Source organism: Thamnophis elegans, chromosome 1, assembly GCF_009769535.1.
Source record: "Thamnophis elegans isolate rThaEle1 chromosome 1, rThaEle1.pri, whole genome shotgun sequence".
Taxonomy (NCBI): Eukaryota; Metazoa; Chordata; class Lepidosauria; order Squamata; family Colubridae; genus Thamnophis; species Thamnophis elegans.
The window spans coordinates 23975184-23997621 of NC_045541.1; the positions used below are offsets into that span (position 1 = coordinate 23975184).

General features: G+C 37.9%; 1 protein-coding gene across 4 annotated transcripts in view; it reads left to right on the plus strand.

Annotated features, from left to right (window-relative positions):
- Positions 1–22438, plus strand: part of GPR155 (G protein-coupled receptor 155) — a 40446-nt gene that overhangs the window by 9281 nt on the left and 8727 nt on the right. For all 4 annotated transcript variants that reach the window (XM_032209341.1, XM_032209333.1, XM_032209326.1 and 1 more), the window contains exons 3-12: positions 3989–4388; positions 6658–6823; positions 9524–9679; positions 11415–11498; positions 12841–12961; positions 14588–14672; positions 14764–14851; positions 15373–15580; positions 16629–16745; positions 21466–21599. In XM_032209341.1, coding sequence (XP_032065232.1) covers positions 3989–4388; positions 6658–6823; positions 9524–9679; positions 11415–11498; positions 12841–12961; positions 14588–14672; positions 14764–14851; positions 15373–15580; positions 16629–16745; positions 21466–21599 — 1559 coding nt within the window. The remainder of the gene's footprint in view (positions 1–3988; positions 4389–6657; positions 6824–9523; positions 9680–11414; positions 11499–12840; positions 12962–14587; positions 14673–14763; positions 14852–15372; positions 15581–16628; positions 16746–21465; positions 21600–22438) is intronic.

Here is a 22438-nt window from a genome sequence, read left to right on the forward strand (position 1 = left end):
GCTAACCAAGGACTTAGGGACTGTTAAGGTATTATTATTATTATGTGGTTAATCTTTGGTGAGTTTCACAGCCTTTGAGGCTGGTTGGTAACTCAACAGCTCAAGTGCTAACCAAGGTCCTAGGAACTGTTAAGGTAACGTCGGAAGATATAAGTTGTTCCAAGTAGGGTGGTGAATTAATAAATTCAGATCAGCTTTTTTAACAAACAGTTTTAAATCATCCATGTACACCAAGTTTGAAATTTTCAGTGCTTTCTTTGCAAGTTCATTTCCACAGTTCACCTTTTTCAAAATGGTTGTCAGTGGTAGCATTGAGAGTATAAAAAGTAGGGGTGAAAGGGAATCACCCTGGAAAATGCCTCGTTTAATTTCAACTTCACCCAGTTCTTCTCCATTAGCCATAAGCTTCATTTTCCAGAAGTTCATTGAAGTTTCCATGAATTTTTGTGTGTTGCTGCTGATGCCAAAGATTTTCAGGCATTTCTTGATCCAGCTGTGGGGAACTGAATCAAATGCTTTCTTATAGTCTATCCAAGCCATGAACAGCTTGGTTCGTCTTTTCTTTGAATTCTTTAGGATTAGCTTGTCAATCAGCAGTTGGTCCTTTGTTCCTCTTGAATTTTTACAGCATCCTTTCTGTTCTACAGGAAGCAAGTCATTTCTTTCCAAGTATCCGTAAATTTGGTTTGCAATGATACCAGTAAGGAGCTTGTATGTTGTTGGCAAACAGGTGATTGGCCTATAGTTTCCAGGGTCATTTCCTTTTTCTTTATCTTTTTGGATAAAAAATGTCCTTCCAGTTGTCATCCATTCATCATTTTCAGGTGTTTTTAAGATCTGGTTCATTTGGGCTGCCAATCTTTCGTGCATACTTGTAAGTGCCTTTAGCCAGAAACCATATAGCTCATCTGGTCCAGGTGAACTCCAATTCTTCACTTTTCTCGACTGCCTTTGCACCATTTCTTTTGTTATTTTCACATCTTCCATTCACATCTTCCACTTTAATAGAATCCTCAACCTGCTTGATCCATTTTGCATTTCAGTTGTGCTTCTTGTTACATTTCGGTTGTGCTTCTTGTTATTTTCCCACAAATTCTTCCAGAATTTTAGAGCTTTCTCTTTATCAGGCTTTTCATTTGTTGTTACTCCATCTCCACTTTCTAAGCTCTTATAAAACTGGTGCTGATTTGCTCTGAACTGTGAGTTTTCCTTGAACTGAGTTACTCTATTATTATTATTATTATTATTATTATTATTATTATTATGTTAATCTTTGGTGAGATTCACAGCCTTTGTGGCTGGTTGGTAGCTCCAAGGACCTAGGAACTGTTAAGTTGTTGTTGTTGTTGTTGTTGTTGTTGTTGTTGTTATTACTCTATATCTACCCTGTTTCCCCAAAAATAAGACATGGTCTTATTTTGTTTTGATCCCCAAAATAAGCACTTGGCCTTATTTTGGGGGAGGTCTTATTTTTGGGTTCAGGAGGCAGTGAGAGTGGTCACTTCATGGCTGCTGCTGTGTTGCAATATTTTCAGAAAGGTTTTTTTTAGGAGAAGGTCTTATTTTAGCCCATGTGCTCAAAAGCCCGATTGGGCTTATTATCTTGGGAGGGCTTATTTTCAGGGAAACAGGTTATATCTATATCTGTCTATCTATATATCTATCTGTATCTATATCTATATCTATCTATCTATCTATCTATCTATCTATCTATCTATCTATCTATCTATCTATCTATCTACCTACCTACCTACCTACCTACCTACCTACCTACCTACCTACCTACCTACCTACCTACCCACCTACCCACCCACCCATCTATCTGGGTGAGTGTGTGTGTGTGTGTGTGTGTGTGTTCCAGCCTAATTCTGGAACGCCTCAAGCAATTTCAATCAAACTTGGTACCCAGATGACCTACTCTGGGGGGAAAAAATTGTGGGGATAAGACACCTCTAAAATCCCTTGGGGTATGTGTTCTTTTAAGATCCAGCCTTTTGTGCCATAAAATGGCTTCTCCTGTACAACTCAGTGGAGTTGCCATGGTAACGACTTCACAGTACTCCACAAGGGGGCTCCCTCTGGTAAGGGGGAAAATCCAACATTAGAAATTATGTTTGGTCTGGACATTTCTCCCCCTATAAATAAATACCCAGGCAATGCCAGATTATCAACTAGTTATCTATAAGCAAAGACAGAATAATGATGTTGTTGTAAGTATATACTGTAGCTTCTTTCCATTGTTCAAAATGTCCTCCTAGCTTCTGAAAAAGAGATTGTGCAATAGAAGGCACAACTGATCCAGTGTGCAAAATATTCCATGTTGTGTTTTGAGTAGTACTCAGACCTTATTAGAAATATTCTGTAATTTTTCTGATATCCCAGAAGAGTATTGAGTTCAAAAACTCCATGTCATATTAAACCTGCTTGCTTCAGGTCCAAAAAATGCTGTTCTGAATTTGAAATAATTATTTTAAGATTGCAGAATAGTGTATCATTGGAACACTTCAATTAAATACAGAATAATCAATTTCAAACCCCACAAACACTCAACTTCAAAGTATGAAATATTATGCATTCAAAATGTTCCACGTGTATCTTTATCTGTTCAAGCACATTCAGATCTCAATGTATTTGTTGTTTTGGAAACTGTGATTATTTTAGTTAGGTAATAACCAACTTAATTTTTCTTGTATTGTCATGCAATAGTTTTGCCTGCCAAGCACGTTGGGCTCATACAGTCCTCAATTTGTAGCAGTGACAGTTATGAAACTCATTGATCACATGATCAATTTGATTTTATGACCTTTTTTGTCAGTGATTAAGTGATGTCATTAATAAGTGACTGCTGCAGTCAGTAAGCAAATCTGCCATCATTAAGAGACCATTGGTTCACTATGGATGCAGTTTTTCCAAAAACTGGAAGTAAATGATGGACAATACAAACATCTATAAGTGCAACCTGGTTGCCAACCTCCTGAAGTTCAGTCACATGACCAAGGGAGGAGGGGAAACCAACTGTCGGGCCTTCGGATCTGGTCATGAGTAACCCTAGGTATCTTTGTCATCACTTCAAACCAGGGTTGGGTTCCTTCCAGTTCTAACCTCTTCTATAGAAGACGTTCCACAAATCTACAGTGCCGTTTAGAACCGATTCCAGCTCCCTCCCCCCCGCCAGTCCGCACATCATCAAGATGAAGAGTGAGAGGAGGAATTCTGGGAGTTGAAGTCCACAAGTCTTAAAGCTGTCAACTTTGAACACCCCTGGGGTTTTTTTTCTAAAGGGTTAGGGGTGCAAGGGTCTTGTAACTTGACAGCTTTAAGACTTGCGTGCTTCAATGCCAGAGTTTCTGAGCCAACATTTTGGTTGCTAAGCAAAAGCGTTGTTAAGTGACTTTCACCACATGTTACAAATTGGCAACACCCACCCAGTTACATGGCTGGCAAGCCACTCCCACTCAGTCACATGGCTGGCAAGCCACTCCCACAAAGCAGGCCACACCTACAGAAGAGGTTCTAAAAAGTTTTGAAATCCACCACTGCTTCAAACTGTCGCTAAGTGACTGGCTGTAACTCATGGGCTACTTGCGATTTTTATCCGCCATAGCTAGCACAGGGAATTTGTTTTAAAAAAAATAAATTTTGTTAAGGGGTTCACACAAAGAATATAAAAACTAACACAAACTAATGCAGAGGAAAAGCAATAAAGAACAAAAAGAAAAAAGTAAAGCAGAAGTGCAAAAAGAAAAATAAATAGAAAAAAGAATTCCAATTTCATTTGCAGGAAATATAAGTACAATTACAAAATATCTTTTAGTCTATGATTACAAACAAAACCCGTCTCTTTTATCCAGTTTATCCCCCCTAATCAAATTTATAAATCATAACTGCATTTTTCCCATTTCATGCAAAAAGTCTACTAGGGGTTTCCAGTCAGCCACAAATATATTATTTTCTCTCTAATCAAATTCTTTTTTCTCTCTCTCTCTAGTTGAAGCTTTGTATCAAAATACATATCCTGAGTATCTCCAGTACATTTACCTGGTTGCACCAATATCACTTATGATGCTAAATCCCTTGGGGTTTATTTTCTGTGAAATCCAGAAATCAAAAGACAATCAGAATCTCTCTCATAGCAAAATGAAGATCATAGGACTCGGGCTTCTTCACGTGTTGCAGAATCCAATTGTGTTTATGGTCTTCATAGGAATTATCTCTAATTACATCCTTAAACAAAAGGTTCCTGCATATTTGGAAAACTTCCTTGACAGTCTTGCCAATTCATTTTCTGGCTCGGCTCTTTTTTACCTGGGTCTCACCATGGTTGGCCAAATAAAGAAACTGACAAGGGGTACATTCGTTGCACTGATTCTTCTCATCACAGCTAAACTGTAAGTTTTTTTTCCTTGTGTTACTTTATGCTTGGAAATTAAATCTTTAAATACTCTGTCATGAACTAAAAAAAATAACTTCTAGCGAGTGAGCTGTACCATTTTCTTTCACTTGATGAAAAATTGGTTGCCCCTTTTTATTATGATTGCATTATAGCAATAGCAATAGCAATAGCAGTTAGACTTATATACCGCTTCATAGGGCTTTCAGCCCTCTCTAAGCTGTTTACAGAGTCAGCATATTGCCCCCAACAACAATCCGGGTCCTCATTTTACCCACCTCGGAAGGATGGAAGGCTGAGTCAACCCTGAGCCGGTGAGATTTGAACTGCCGAACTGCAGAACTGCAGTCAGCTGAAGTAGCCTGCAGTGCTGCATTTAACCACTGCGCCACCTCGGCTCTTAAATTCCTTCCTAAATTATAGGAATTTAAAATTATTGGATAGTAAGAGTCTTAAAATACTTTGTGCTTCAATTGCAAAATTGAATGCTACGAAATAGTGCTCTTAAAAATGCAGGTAGTCCTTGACTTATGACCACAATTGAGCCGAACATTTCTGTTGCTAAGCAAGACAGTTGTCAAGTGAGTTTTGCCCCATTTTACAGTTTTTCTTGCCACAGTTGTTAAATGAATCATTTTACAGGGTGTAGTTAAGTTAGTAACATGATTGTTAAGTAAATCTGGCTTCCCCATTGACTTTTCCTGTCAGAACGTCGCAAAAAGTGATCACATGATTGCAATCGTCATAAATACATGTCAGTTGAAAGCATTCTAATTTTGATCACATGACCATGGCAATTCTATAACAGTCAGTCATAAGTGCGAAAAATGCTCATAAGTCTTTTTTTCCCCAGTACTGTTGTAACTTGGAACAGTCACTGTTGTGACTTGGTTGTTGTAATGGTTGTAAGTCAAGGACTATCTGCATTATATTTAGAATTACCGTATTTTTCAGAGTATAAGATGCACCTTTTTTCCTCAAAAAAGAGGCTGAAAATCTGGGTGCGTCTTATGCATTCTTTGCCTCCTGAAGCCCAGCCCCTTCACCAAAATTGCCGTGCATACCCTTATGGAGGCTTTCAGAGAGCTCCTGGGGGCTGGGGAGGGCAGAAATGAGTGAAAAATGAGCCGATTTCCCCCCCCCAGCCCCCAGCAGCACTCTATAAGCCTCCATAAGGCTATGCATGCAAATTTTTTTGACAAGAAAAGGGGCCTGTTTTTGTGAAAAATGGGCCGTTTTTTGTTCATTTTTGCCATACAACCCCCCCGCAGCACTCTGGAAGGTTCCCCCCCCCCAGGCTCTTCATGCTTTTTTTTTTAATGGGCCCATTTTTGCAAAAAAATGGCTGTTTTGGGGAGGTTTGCAGAGTGCAAAAACATTTTTTTCCTTTTGGAAAGCTCTCTAACTGATTGATGACAATTACATTGATCAAGTGCTGTGCCAGTAGAAACAAAGTCTTAGGTGCTGCAGATTGTCAACGATTTCCTTCTCCTGCAAATGGATAAATACAACTGGAAACATCTATCTACCTACCTACTCTCTCTCTCTCTTTCTCTCCCTACCTACCTACTGTATTTCTCTCTCTCTCTCTCTCTCTCTCTCTCTCTCTCTCCTTCTATCTATCTACCTACCTATTATCTCTCTCTCCCCTACCTATCTACTGTATTTCTCTCCCTCTCTATTTTTCTCTCTCTATTCCTCTATCTACCAACCTACCTACTCTCTCTCTCTCGCCTACCTACCTACCTACTGTATTTCTCTTTCTCTCCCTCTCTATCCCTCTATCTACCTACCTACTTTTTTAAAAAAATTGCCTCTTCAAAACCTTGTTGTGTCTTATACTGTACTCCAGTGCTTTTTATACTCCGAAAAATACGGTAAGTCTAAATCAGTGATAGTGAACCTATGGCATGTGTGCCAGAGGTGGCTCGCAGAGCCCTCTCTGCTGGCATGTGCGCCGTCGCCCCAAGTCAGATCTCCATGGGGTTTCCCTACAAACGATGAAACAGAAGCTCACGAAAGAAAAAGATCTTGCCATGTTCCCAGCTTGTCTTTGGGCCTCTGCTGTGCATGCGTGCATGCACGTGCACATGCCCTCGTTCAGTTTGGGCAAGCATGCATGCGCAGTTTGGACACTTGGTGTCTAAAAGGTTCACAATCACTGGTCTAAATGTTGACCTGCATAGAGAAAATTCACTGAAAAATAATGTTTAATTTAGGGCCCTAAATTTCCAATTGAGTAACTTATTTTTCTGTCTTTATTCTAGGCTGTTGATGCCCCTTCTATGCAGGGAAATGGTGGAATTGTTAGACAAGAGCCAGAGTTTGATCAACCATACCAGTTTATCCAACTATGCATTTCTCTATGGAGTCTTTCCAACAGCTCCGGGTGTAGCTATATTTGCAACACAGTTTAACATGGAAGTAGAAGTCGTACGTCTCTTAAATATTTCTTTTTCCACATAATTACAGGTGGTCCTTGACTTATGACCGGTTGCTTTAAGAACTATTCGAAATTACAACGAGCCTGGAAGAGGTGCTTTCCAACTTGTAAAGAACTTCTGGCTGTTGTAAAAGGCCATGCCACACCACTGTCATACCCTGCGGTGACATGTCTGCATTTGGGGTGCTTGCTCACCTTTATAACTGGATGCAGCACCCCATGGTTATGTGACTGCAATTCGTAACTTTTTAAAACCGATTTCTAGCAAAAAACCCCACCCATTTGGATGAATAGGTTCACATGACTGTAGCATTTCTTAATGGCTGCCGTCTTATGACAAAAAAATTGTCATAAAATTGGGTCTGGTCATGTGGGTACCTCGCAACCAGAATGCCTTGCAATCAGAAATCAGGTCCCAATTGCAGGTATAAGTCGACTACCTGTAATTTATTTGTGCAAGTTTTACTGGCTTCTTCAAGTTGAGGAAAAATTATAGCATTCTTAATTATTTAGAAAATAAATTAAATATGCTAATGGATGTTTCAGAAGTTTCATGCATTGAAGTTTATTTTTGGAATTAACTGGGTAATGAGTAAAAAGATGGGTAAAAGAACTGATTATTTTCAGAAATTTAGGGGGGGACGGGGACCACTGTATAGCCTGACACTTAACTAGCATTAAAGTTGATACCTTTCAATACCTTTCAAATTTGCACTTTTCTGTTTAGCTTCAATTGAATCAGATTCATGAGTTGATTCATATTGAAATATTTAACTCTGGAAGCAAAAAGTTCTCAAATAGGAATCTTTTTTAAAAAAAAAACCAGAGGCTTTGTCTGTGCTTTATTGGATTTCCCTTTGGAGGGAGAAAAAGAGAGAGAAATAATGATATAGCATTCCTTATTGGTTAATGAGTTTATTTGTGAAGAAGAAAAGTTCCATTGGAATAGGCTGCTATCACTTTATGCATTCCCATCCCTGTGTTCTCTGACTGTTAATCACACTGCGACAATGCCTGTTTAAGCAGATGTAGTGTAAGACATTTTATTATAGACAACCTTCAGATTTTGACCTCAAAGATTTCAAAGAAAGTATTTTTTTTAATGAATCCTCTGATAAATCTCCCAGAGTAGAACGTTTTCATTTGAGATAATCAGATTATTAGCATTTTGTCATGAAACGCAAAAATATATATTTACTGGCCATGAATTGTTCAGTGATAGTGCTAATGCTAATGTCATTGCTGCTTTTCTTACCTGCAGAATTTCTGTAGGTCCTGAAATAATGCATAGCTATTAAAAGCTGTAATTCTTAATCTTGATATCCAATGAAAAATATCTCAGGATAATTTTTAAAGAAGTTAAAAGCCACCAGAAATCTCTATTTAAGATGGCACAATCTTCACTTAAATATTTTGGTAGCTTTTTAGGCCAGGAAAAGAAATAAATAATGGTAACCCTTCCGCAAGATTTCAAGAACATCTGTACTTTCTCTGTTTGGTACTAGATTAAGAGGAAGTGGAATGCATGCAAAAGTGCATTATCGGTAATCCTCAATTTAACAATATTTGATTAGTGACCAAAGTTGCAAAAGCACTGAAAAAAGTGACTGACTTACTGATCGTTGCACTTATGATGATTGCAACTGGCTTCTCACAAGCAAAGTCAGTGAGGGAAGATGGATTCTTTTAATTACTATGTGATTCACTTAAGAACCACAGGAAATCACTTAACAATCATGGTAAAAATGTCATAACATTGGGCACATATCAATTGCCTAACTGAGCAACAGAAATGGTGGTCGTAAGTCAAGAAGTACTTGTAAAAATATTGTCCCAGTAAGATAAATGGGAAAATAAAAATGTCTTTATAATCAGCCCGTGCAATAATGGTTTTGTTCTATAGACTAATATGTTTATCTCTGTAGTAACTCAGAAAGAGGAAGCTGGTACAGAGCATAAACAATGTTTTAAAAAATATACCCATTTGTTGGGCATGTAATAAAGTATGGAAATGTGCAATCACTTTGATTTGTCTCAGTTATCTTTTTTATTAGTTTATAATATAAAATACAAAAATACAAAAGCAAATGATAGGAAAAATAGGGAAGGGAAAAGGGAAGGGAGAAGTGTAGAAAAGAAAGGAAAAGGCATTGACTTCCGACTCCTTTTGGTGCAGTAGAATAAGATAGTAATATCAAACCTCAACTTTTACCGATTTGATAGATTTGTTATAGAAATGGGTAGCTTATACTATTAAGTAAAACAACCAATTTCTATAACAAATCTATCAAATCGGTAAAACTAAAAATCATCATTTCATCCCCCCCCCCGCCCCAAGCACAAAGTCCAGAAGAGATTTGCAGGTAGAAACAAAAGTAATTGTGTTTTTTTCTTTTATCAAAATAATTTAGCCATCTTTGCTAATTCCATCAACTTTTGCAGCCATTGGTCCATGATGGGAATTGTTCTTCCATTTTTGTGCATAAAGTAATCTTGCTGCCGTCAACATATATATAACATCAAAGTTCCAAATTTTTCCCAGTAGTCTTTTTCCAGTAAACCCAAAAGCAAAGTTTCTGGTTTTTTCTTTATATTCGCTTTAAGAATATTCTGAATATGAATCCCTACTGCAATATTTCTTTACTTTATCACATGTCCCATCATACAGTTACTTTGATTTGTGATTGCAGATAACTTCTGGAATGGTGATCAGTACTTTTGTGTCTGCCCCCATCATGTATGTTTCTGCGTGGCTATTGACCATTCCCTCCATGGATCCAGACAGACTCTCAGCAGCAATTCAGAACGTTAGTTTTGATATTAGCATTGTTAGTCTGGTCTCTCTGGTGAGTAATCACTTTAATCAAAACTGTGCTGATCGGTGTTTAAAAGACGTGGAGGAAAATGAAAGAATCGATGCTAATAGTTCCATTTAAAACAGATTCTGTAGCAGTGGTTCTTAAACTGGGAATAATTTGGGCATATCCTGGGCATGATGGAGCAAATTGCTTATTGTGCGTCAGAGATGCAGCTTGGATTAAATTACTTGTAAATATGTAGAGTACGCAATTGTGCCACTGGTTTCTATTTTAGTCTGTTGCCTGAAGAAAAGCCGAGTAATAGAAACTAGCTATCCCAATTATGTTGTCAGTCCTTTAAGTTAGCCCAGGTCAAAGAATAGTCATGGCAAGAATCATCTTATTGCTTATAAGATACATTCGCAGAATCTTGCAAGCCTGTTCAAAACCGTCATTGTCCTTTATGTCAGAGCAATAAAATGAGGCTGCAGCTGTTCCTGAATCTCTCTCTCATGCTTTCTACTTTGCAAACATTTCCCTTCCTTCTTTTTTCTAAAGACCACAAATATTAAAAAAAAAAAAAAAACAGATATGGGGATTAATGTGTTAGAAAAGGAGAGGGGAGGTTCGGATTCTGTCAGCCTTTGAAGCTCATTGGTTGATTTTGAACCAATCATTCTCTCTTATTCAGGCTGAACTACTTTACGGGATTATTGTTGTTGGGGGAAAAACTGCAGGGGATGCAATATACATTGTCTTGAACTCCTTGTGAAATGGAGTATAATAAGTCAATGAATAACTCAAATATAAGACTTTGAAGAATATTAACAAAAGTAATCACGATGATAAATTACTACCATAGATTTTGGTTTGGTTTTTTTATAATTGTCACACAATTCATGCTGTGTTTCTCTTATGTTATGCATCATCCTGGTCTTTATGAGAAGAAAAAAAAACCCTCATTATTGAATGTGACAACGCATCCTGGTTAGGAGGCAACAAAAGGCAGAAGTTTAAAAAGAAGAGAAATTGAAGAGGGGTTTTCCCCCTCCTTTTCTGTTCAACAGTTTTTTGAAAGAAGCTCTTCTCTTGCACCCACAAATGGTCTTCTGTCTTATGTGACTGACAGCACAACAGATGAATGACTTTTTTTGGTGGTGGGGGGGGGAAATCTTGTGTTTCACAATAGAATAAGGTCAATTCCACTCAGACCCTTTCCCGGTTAAGCAGTCGCTTGTCTTATTAAGGAACAGGTTGTACACTATTTCACTAACGGGTGAAAAACAAACATGTTATGTGACTCCTTATTAAATAAGGAGCTTCTTTGGTCAAGCGGGGAAAAAGAAGTCAATGTTTATTGCATTCTGTTCCCCTACTGCTTTTTCTCCCCTCCTTAGAGTTTTCAGTTTTGGGGGTGAAGATTGTTGCCTGGGGCTAAAATTTAAAACCTTGAACTCTTTATCAAGCTAGTGGAAGTCATCTTGCAGAGATGAAGGGCTAAGGCTGTGAAACTCTGGAGATATAGTATAGTGTCTCTGTTTTTAAGGGTTTGATAATTAGCTAGCTTAGAAAAAAATGAGAATGCCAACACAAAGAGGAGATTTTCAGCTCCATTCTAAGGATAGGTGAGCCCATTATGGAAATATCACTAATGCCAAGGAAAATCCCTTAGCAGAAATTGCACAAAATATTTGAATGTCACTTAAATAAAAACCTGAGTGGAATATTTTATAATTATTTAGGAGAAGTGAAAGCCTTACATTGTGTTCACTCTGTGTTTCAGATCTGGTCCCTCGGGGTTATTCTCTTGAGTAAAAAATACAAGCAGCTTCCTCATATGCTTACAACTAACTTACTCATTGCTCAGGTTAGTGAAATGGAGAATTATATCCGTAAATATGTCCCCCCCTCCACAAGAATGGTTATTTTGTAGTTTGCAGACAGCATTATTTTTTTTTTACAGAAGGTACACAATGCAAGCACTCTGCTCAAGCAGATTTTGACTTTGTTATTGCCTTTGAATTATATCTGTTTTATATTGGGTGCGTGATGGAAGAATGTGTGATGCCACTTTGGTGTTTTTTTAAAAAAGCTGCTATAGAAAAGTTGTGAATAAAACTAAACATTAAGCTACCCTGTTTTCCTGAAAATAAGACCTCCCTGGATAATAAGCCCAATCAGACTTTTGAATGTATGCACTAAAATAAGCCACCCCCTGAAAATAAATCCTCCCCAAAAATATTCCAACAGAGCAGCTGCCATGAGGTAGCCACACTCACCTCCTCCTGCACCTCAAAAATAATAAGACATCCCTGAAAATAAGGCCAATTGCTTATTTCAGGGTTCAAAAGAAAATAAGACCTGTCTTATTTTTGGTGAAACACGGTATACGTAAGTGTAATACCTGATATTGACTCTCCTGTAATGTAAATTCAGAGTCTAGATCAATGGAACCCCCCCCCCCTCATTCACAGAGTGTTCATTGCAAGGCATTAGTTACAGACTGCAGTTGAATAAAATCAGGAAAAACTTAAGCAGACGCAGTGCAAAAGAGCCAATGGGGAATTTTCATTCCAGTTAGATTGTATTTACTGTACTTTGCTTTTTTCATGCTACTGCCAATTATTCTTAACTGAAAATGCAACATTTTCATGTCTAAAAATTTGGGCATTTTCTTTTTGGAATTTTAGCACTAATTGAGAAAGAAGTTTTGTTTTTAATACTATGGACTATTAAAAAAATAGAAGCAAGATTTACAATACAATTCTGATATGGAAATTATAGACTCCTTCCAAAACACAGGCAGCATTGTGAGAGGGCATCTGTGGAATCCCAAAAATTTTTTAAAAAAAGGAATGAAATTTTTGATATGTCAAAATGTTGGCTTTATTTCATTTTATTTGGCAATCCCACTTCAATTTTGAACAAGGTCAATATTTTTTTTCCTGAAAAGCAGAGGGCTTTCAAATGATTGACAATGATAAGTTTTGACAATGGTCTGCCTACGATAGATGATGCCGTACTGTTTGAAAAATTTGTCATGCTGTGCCTTGGAGGCATCTTCCCTTACCTTCATGCAGGAGAACATGCCTTTCTAAAATCTCGTAGAGTTAGTCGTTTTACTGTCGGAGAGATTTTAATTAAAATTTCTTCAGTTACATCTCAGTCATAAAATATACAATAAACACAACTGCTTTGACTTCTTTTAGTGCGTGGCCTGTGTGGGCATGGTAATGTGGAATTTCACCATTGAGAAGAAAAGCATCTTTGTGCAGATTCTTGTCTTCATTGTCCTGTACTGTTCCCTTTATAGTGCTTTTCTGTGGACAGGTAAGTAGACATTTCTGGTCTATAAAGCAATATATGTTTTCTTTGATGGCTTAATGCTAAAGGGACAATGCTTGGAGATTACCCTATGTTCCTGAAGCGTAAACTTTAACACCAGTTTACATCCACTTAATTCTCTCTACCTATTGAACAGTTACCACTGAATCAGCTTCAACCTCTCTATCCATTCCTAAAAATGCCTATAAAAGTCGTAAATAGAATTATTGCCATATTTATCAACCTTGGCAACTTTAAGAAGAATAGTCTTCAACTCCCAGCATTCCCCAGCCATCATGTCTGGGAGTTGAAGTCCATTCATCTTAAACTTGTTACAGTTGAGAATCACTGGATTATTGGATTGTATGAGACTTTTGTTAACCTTTCAAGGTAGATCACGTTAGGAAATCAATCATGCAGGCTAATACTACTTTAATGATAAAATTATAATAATAGAATCTTGGAAGTCTGAATGCCTTTCTGCTCTCTCTCTTTATTTTTGTAAATATTAGTGACAGTGTTGTTTGTGTGGCTTTCTCCAATTGTAGTTTTGTCCTGGATTCAGGTCTCTTTTATCTGATGCTTATCTTGGTAACTCTTCCTGTTCATTCCTTTATGGAGGTGCAGGAGGGGAAAAACCAAGAAGGTTGCCACTGTATGATTAGAAGTCCATTGGATGTAGTATAGATATTTGCTTGAAGGATTATGCTTGGATAACTGTCGTCCACAATCCTACTTGATCAGGGAGGTCCCACTTTACATTGAGGGAATGGGACTTAAGTGAGGATCAGGGGAAGGCAGGTGTCATAGAGAAGAAATTAAGCATCATAATAGAAGGAATCACCTTGGGAGTGACTTCCAGTTGATAAAAGGACTGGAAGTGAATATGACCAGAGTTACAGATTTTCCATGGGCCCATTTCCTTCAATACAGCCTGTCTTTTGTAATGTTCACAACCAGCTGGCTGGTGATGGGATATGTATTTAAAAAGCAGTTTTATTTTATATATTACTTAGAATTCAGTACTGCAATCCCAAACCTCATGTCAGCTCTAATAAGGAAATTTGTGGTCAGTACTTTCCCAATGTCTGAAAACAGTTCTCACTTATTCTCCATAGCTTATATTTTGCAACACTGGATAAATACATATTTGATTAGAAAACTTGCCAGAGCCACATATATGATTACAGAAATTAAATTACATTGTGTATTACATTAATCCTAGAAAATAGAATTAGAATAGAATGCTCTCAATTTTTATTTAAAAAAATTAAAATAGAATGCTCTCAATTTTTCTTCTCCCTAGCCAACCACTCCAATATATGGAACAAGAATCATTAGAGTTCCTATAGCATCTGCAGCTAAACATATTGACTGATTCTTGTCATGATATACTGACATACCAACAAGTAATTGTGACATCCCTATAATGAAATATTGCTTTTGATTTGCAGGATGGACAGGTTCTTATGTCCCACAAGCTAATTATGTTGCTATAAGAACAGCAGGCTTGTTATGTGGCTGCCTTTGAGTGCAGGACAGAGAAGGGGAGGGAGAGATATCCTCTTTTTGTGGGGGGAATATCGTTTCCTGCAAAGAACAAGACTGAGATGTTCTCCTTGTTTTCAATAGGCCTTTTAGCTCTTTCTCTCCTCCTTTTGAAAAGAAGGGAAAACCTAAAGATTCCTGTTGGAATTATTACTATAGCCGGCTGGGGGTAAGTTTGCAAAAGTTCATCGCTAAGAAAATTTATAGGATATCGCAAATTAATTGTATGTATGATTTATACTGTATTTTACATTTTGCAGCATTCCAGTAGTCATTGTTGGAATTCTTCTAGTAGCTGGAAAACACACTGGTGAAATTGACTCAGCATTTTTTTATGGTAAACATCAGGTAGGGAGAATCTCTTATTACCATTTGTTGATCAGTGCTTAATGAGCTTTCAAAAGCTCGTTATTTGATAAAGAGAAGCAGCTTTTCATTTATTGAATTTTCATTAAAATTTTGAAAGTGGGAGGCGTTAAATTAATTGACTATATGGCTGCCCCCCAAAATTTAAAGAATCCTAAGAGTCCGGCTTCTCTAGACTATGGCAAAAGAAAGCAAAGGTAGTACCAATAGTCATAGGTGCTTTGGGTTCAATCCCAAAACAACTGGAGCACCATTTGAAACACCAGCGACATTGACAAATTCCCCATTGCAAAAGGCAGCTTTACCCGGAACATCTTACATCCTGCAATGGTACCTCTAACACCCTTAAACATCAACACCTGTCTATCCCAGGTTCTTGGGAAAGGATAGGTGGATAAAAATGCCAAATCCAGTCTGAACATCTGGTGGACTGTGCATTGAATCATAATCATAATAATTTAACTTCTGCCTAACTTCCTCCTTTCGATTCCTCTTTTGGCCAGGTGATCACTACTGCAGTAATCGTAACAATCAGCATATTGTTCTCAGGTGTGTCACTCATGTGTATGAACCGATCTGGAACAGCAGGGACTAATTATGAGGTTCTAAACCAGCAACATCAAGTAGAAGAAACCGAAAGGGAAGCGAATCAACATTATAAATCTTCCCCCAGTGTCTCTCATTCTGAAACAGATTCTCCTATCGAAAGAGGTATAATGAACAACTGCAACTTAGTTTTAGGAACAGACTTTAGGAAACCTGACTTGATGATGGTTCTTACCATTGTAGAATAAAAGAAAAACTTAGGTCTCTAATTTGCTGCTCCTGGTTTCGTAATGGGGATGCAGGCACCTTGCCTTGCTACCTGTGAGATGAGGTAGAACAGAGGTGAAATTCAGTAGGTTCTGCCAGGTTCTGGAGAACCGATAGTGGAAATTTTAAATAGTTGAGAGAACTGGCAAATACCACCTCTGGCTGGCCCCAGAGTCGGGTAGCAATGGGGATTTTGCACTTTCCTTCCCTGCCACGCCCACCAAGCTACACTCACAGAACTGGTAGTAAAAAAAAATGGATTTCACCACTGTGGTGGAGTCCCTTAGATTAAAGTGAGGAATAGAGATCCAAATAGGAATGGACATCTCAAAATTGCGATTGAGTAAATTATGTGATCGAAGAAGCATATGGTAGGATTAGGGTTAAAATGGCCCTCCAGATTAGGGCTATGATTAAGGCCTGACCCAAAAGAGGAAAGGGCTTCAAAGCACTTGTAGCTTCTGTTTCCATCTGTTTAAACCAAACGTAGCAAGCTGTGATAGCCATCTGTGCAACCTCAGGAAAATACACAGCTGCTCGAAGAAATTGCAACAGCCTGAGCACTCTTACGTGCTCTGGAACACCTTTTTCCCGTTGAATCCATAGTGATCTACATCTCTAGCCGGCAGTGAAGAGATATTAATCATTGTATTTTAACCACACCTGCTGCGTAATGGGTTTTGCAGTTTTACTGTGTGAGAGTTGGGAGTTCAGTACCATTTCTAGCAATCCTCAGTATGGAGAAAGGCCAGCCAGAGATGACAAAAAGAATGTGATGTATGTTTACCTATGGATATTTTTTGAACTTATTAAAAAAATGTATAGGCATATCTCCTAACCATTGCCCAAGTCCATTGCACATTCAACTGCCGTTATTTTCTTTTTTAAAAGCCTAAAGAAATATATACGTATATATATATCTGTGTGTGTGTGTATTTCCTTGTAGAGAACCTAGTAGATTTCTACACATGTCAAAAACAAAACGGAGAATTATGCTGCTCAGAAGAAGAATCCGGATCTACTGCTGGACTCAGTGAGAACTGTTCTTTCTCAGTTGAGACAGGTAAAGTATCTTGTATGGAGTAAAATTCAAAAGTTTACCAATTATGCAACGCTGTATCTTAAACAAGAGAGTTCTTTATGCAGCTTGCATACTTTGCTGCAAGTTGCAATTTTTCACTTTTTATTCTTTGTATAACTGAGCTTTGTTTATAAATGAATCATTATGATTAATATACCGAGGTGGTGCAGTACTGCAGGCTAATTCAGCTGACTGCTAGCTGCAGTTCGGCAGGTTCATATCTCTCCGGCTCAAGGTTGACTCACCCTTCCATCCTTCCGATGTGGGTAAAATGAGGACCCAGATTGTTGGGGGCAGTAGGCTGACTCTGTAAAGCGCTTAGAGCGGGCCCTAAAAGCACTGTGAAGAGGTATATAAGTCTAAGTGCTATTGCTATACAGATAATCCTCAACTATCATTGAAACAGAGCCTACTCATTATGGTCATAAGTCATGATAGTTTAAAAGCACATCTCCTGCATGACTGAACCAATTTTATGACCTTTGTGGGGGGTCTTAAGCACATCCACAGTCATTAAGCAAATGCTATGGGGCAGTTTTGCCAAAAACTGGAAGTAAATGCCAGTTTTCAGCAAAAACATGGAAAATCACAGTCATGTAATCACTGGACACTGCAAAGGATCGTAAATGAAGGATATTTCCAAGTGCCCAGAATGTACTTATATGACCAAACAGAGTGGATGGCTATCAGAATTCTGGAACCGGATTGTAAGAACCTTTTGGATGCCCTGTTGTAACTTTGAATTGTCACTAAGCAGGCAGTCATAAGTCAAGGACTACCTATATAAACAAAGTAAGGGAAAATCTATGGCTTCCAGAATTCTTTCTGATTCGGAAGGCAGAGACCAGAGAACTTGGAATGCATAAAATGGTAAAATTCAGAGCCTTGGCTCATTGAGACTCCCTATAGGGATAGCCTGGGGAATATTTTTCAGGATTTTCCCCACCACAGTTATCTTGGACCCAGCCTATTTTTAATCCTAATCTTTATTTTGCTGCCTTTCATGCACCATTTTGGAGGATTCACCTCCAAAACCAATGGGGTCATGAACACTTTACGTAATTTCTTTCCTACATTCCATGTTATGTTGTTATGTGATGTTCAATGTTGTTATATATATGGTATTTATATAAGTAAAAGGTAACCATTAAAATACACAAAGAAAAATGTAGAAGTTCAAGGAACAATACAGTTAGAAAAAGAAAAAAAGGAAAAATCTATAAAATAAGTGAGTTCCAATCTTATTCACAGCACTTATATATAAACTTATTATCTCTCCCCCCTCTTTAAGATTTACATCATTCCTTCTTCCCATATTCAACCTTTTTTGACCACCAAATGCATAAATTATCAGTATATTTGCATATTTTTAATAAAAAGGTCCATAAGTGGTTTCCAGTTTTTTATGACAGCACATTGTTTTATCCCTTATCAAACAGGTCAATTTTGACATTTCGGTAAATTTCACCGCTTTCATAATTTCCCTTAATTTCTTACATCACCAAGGAACAGGAATATTGCATCAGTAAGATTCTAGATCCCATGTAGACATCATTTCTAATGTTATTGTATAATAAATTGACATTTAGAGAGAAATCAAGAGGCACACCTGCTACCTGTATATATACCTGTCTTTATATTCATATTCAAAAGGGCTTTGTTTCAGTTTGGTAACCTTACCTGTTTTTTCAGCACGTGTGTTCCCTCCTAGAATTTTCATACTGCTTTTTTTTAAATGTCTTGACAGTTAAAACAATACCAGAAGTATCGATCAGATAAAGCTTCCAACAACAAAAATTATGAACAGGAAAAATACACCTATAACATATTTACCTCCTTTAAAGAGCACATGCGAAAATATGTTGGGGCCAATAAAACAAATGTTTAATGCATACATGGGGAGAAGGGTTTCACATTGTTGCAACAGTGTGAAACCTTTGTGCCAGAAGGTGTGAGAAAAGAGCTGTTTATCCCTCCCCTTTGAATAGCAGAGGCAGAGAGAAGATCTTGTACTTCGTCCTGGCTTTGGAGGCTTAGATTTGCTTGTTTTTTTCTTTGTTACTTTACAAAGTTCAAAAGTAAAAAGATAAAAACTAACAAAAACTATTAATCAAGAAGAACAGAAGAGAAGAGAAAAAGGCGTAAAGAGAAAGAGGGAAGAAACGCAACAAAATTAAATAAAAAGTAGATATATTAATTCAAAAAATCTTGAAGATCAATTTGCAGTTCAGACCAGAGGTATCTCTCTTGGGGTTGATGGATAAAAATTTGGAAAATGCACATGGTGATCTGTTTTTGTATATGATAATAGCAATGAGACTCCTATATGCTCAATAGTGGAAAAATTCATTTGTACTTATAACGGAAGAATGGTTGATAAAGTTGATGGAATTGGCTGAGATGGTGAAAATGACTAAAGAAAAGACATTGAGTTACTTTAACGCCAATTTGATGCCCCTATTGAACTTTGAAACAGAAAAATATAAAATAACGATGTATAGATTTGCTGATTAATAATACTAATAGATTATTTTAAAAATAGATGTTATGCTGTAATCATAGAGCAAGAGCTTAATGTAACTTTTATTTATCCAGGATTAGATTTAAATTTGAGAGTAATTAGAACCATGGGGAATCATCCAGGAAAATCTTGGTCCTCTCTGAACTGTGCCTTGTTTCTTCTTTTCTTCATAGAGATGCTCATGCTTAAGCTTTAAGTGGGCCCTTGCACTGGTCTAGAAAGAGAAATCCATCCAAGTTGCAGCTCCCTAAAAGCTTTATTGGTCTATAGATGGGCAATACAGTTAGGGATGAAAAAAGAAATCTGTCACCTGTTTTGACACTTAGGGAAGCAAGTTCTGTAATATAATAATTGGCTACAGCTAGATGGGATTGATAACGAGTTTGGAAAAGAAAATAAGTTTAGGAAGGCATTCTGCACTGTAGCAGCAAGCCTTGGGGCTTCCAAAACTGGAGAACAAAAGTTGCTTTGGCAGCACAAGGTACAGTATTTATTAGCTTTTTGCTGCCATCTAGTGATAAATGTCACTAACTTAAAATAGTCTGTAACATCATGAATTCTCATTCCTACTACTACTGCAATTTGGTAGAAGCAAGAAGTAAAAAAAAAAATGCTAGGCTGTTAACGTCGACCCAGCTAAGTTGAAAATGGTGGTGTTGCTAATAATCTAAGCAGGCTGTTTGTGTGCAGAAATGTCTCTATCCTGTTATAACATGTTTTAAGTGTAGATTAAAATCTGGATAGTCACTACTATAATCTTTTTGCGGTTTGATACTTTTCTAGGGGTGATTCTGCTAAGATTTGGATTGGGTAGCAAGCAAACAGAACCATCTCTGTCTGGCTGTCTTTGATATACTAAAAGTATACAAAACAACAAAAAAAGTTAGAAAGCCAAGGTAAAGAGAGGAAAAAAGGAAAGGAAAAAAGGAAAAAAGATAATTAGGCCTTTCCCCCTTTTTATAAAGTAAATATCTTAATCTTTTCCCAATCCTCTTCATCCATTTTTAATCTTTGAATCCCAAAATCATCAATCAATCTTGTTTTAACAAAAATTCCATGCAGTATTACATTTGCAGTTTTTTTTTTAAAAAGTATTTTTTTCTCTCACCACAAAGCAAACCAACTCCTGTCCATATTAACATTCAATTTCCTCTTTTTTGAAATGATCAACTTAAAGTGAGCAATTGAATATCATTGATAAATTCTGGGATTGACCTAGAGAGGGGTGTCAAACTCACGTCATCACGGCTGTGTCATATGATGTATCAGGACTTTTTCTCCTCTTCACTAACCGGGTGTGTGAGTGGCCAGTATGTGATGCATCCGGTCCGTGGGCTGGGAGTTTGGCAGCCATAACCTAGAATATTGGGAGACTGCAAATGGACAGCAAGTTGACTATCCCTATCATAAGTTATGGTTTACAGATAAAGCATGCCAATTCTAAACCAAGCATTTTGGCTTATATAAACAAGGATCCAATCTGGATGAGAGTTTTTGTCTTCTGAGTTTTTGGACTTGTGCTGGAGCCCATCTTCAGGGAACCTCCCCCCATCTTCAGGGGAACTCCCTGGAAATGGGCTTCAGCACGAATGTGAAAGCTCAAAAGACAAAAAAAAAATTCTGGTTCCAGTGACCAACCCAGATTGGATCCTGCAACATTATCCTGGGACACATATGTTCACTTTCATTTGTATATCAACAAGACCCGTTTCTGTTTACTTAGAGCAGGGGTGTCAAACTCAAGGCCCGGGGACTGGATTCAGCCCACGGGGTGCTTAGATCTGGCCAGCAGGGCGGCCCTGGAAACAGTGAAGGATCGGCCCACAGTGCTTCTGCCAGCAAAAATGGAACTCGGGTGGCCCTCCTGAGCTCCGTTTTCGCTGACAGGGTTGCAGGAGGCCATTGCAACCAAAAACGGAGCTTGGGAGCCCATTTTCGCTGACAGAGCACTCGGGCTACCAAAGGTGACCCCAACACAAGTGACATCAAGCTGGCCATGCCCACCCCCAAGGTCAAAAACAACCCTGATGCGGCCCCCAATGAAATTCAGTTTGACACCCCTGACTTACAGCATTTGATCATGTTTTCATTTTCTTGTTTTTCTTATGACTGTTGTTAAGAGAACAACAGGATTCAGTGTTGTGTTTATGCCTTATGTGTTAATACTTAAATGTTTTTCAGCAAACCAGTGTTTGAGTCCATGCAGTTCTCAGAGGTGTGTCCTGGCTCAGGAAGAACAGCTTCTGCAAACAGGAGACCAACAGTTGGCCAGACATGTGCTATTGTGCCTGCTTCTCATTGTGGGCCTTTTTGCTGTAAGAATTTCTTGGGTGGGAAGGCAGAAACATCTGATTCTTTATATGTAGTCATTTTACCCTACTCTCCGTTACAAAGTGTGTTTCTCATATCAGCTACTAGCATAAATGTTACTTTTAAAGAAGTTAAATCCAGGCTTATTATATGATTGCTCTTCTCACAGAAAGTGTCTCTGATACAATCAAATTGTAAATGTATAAAGAAATCATTATCCAAAAAGTGCTTAATAATAATAATAATAATAACAACAACAACAATAACAACAACAATAACAACAACAACAAAGCATTAAAACTGTAAAAATAGTACTAAAACAGGAGAAGAAAATAATAGATGGTGGGATAATAATAACGGAGCCCCCTCACAAGTTTACCTATCCCCTGAAGTCACCAAGCCTGCTGACAGAGCCAGGTCTTGAGGGATCTCCCGAAGATCAGAAGTGATGAGGCTGACATTATCTTGGGACAGGCGGGGTAGGGGAGAAGAGAAGATTCCACAATGCAGGTGCCATAGCCTAGTGTTCTGACCAAGGCTTCCCAAGAGCATGAAGCAAACTCCTGTAACCATCAATAGGGCCCCTCGATCCAGAAATGGAACATCTGTTAGAGCTGCTCTTTTTTAAAGAACCTATTGTCATCTATCTTGTCACAACAGCCTGATGCTACACAAAGCAATGGAGGTAATTTAATGTACCTATGCCCACAGAATATCCCAGGTTTATATCTTGCATTTCTAGGAAGAGGTGAGAAGAGCCTATTTCAAAACTTTTTATGTGGACAAGAAATGGGTCATAACTTCTTGCTGTTAGTTGTGAAGTCATGTCCGACTCATCGCAACC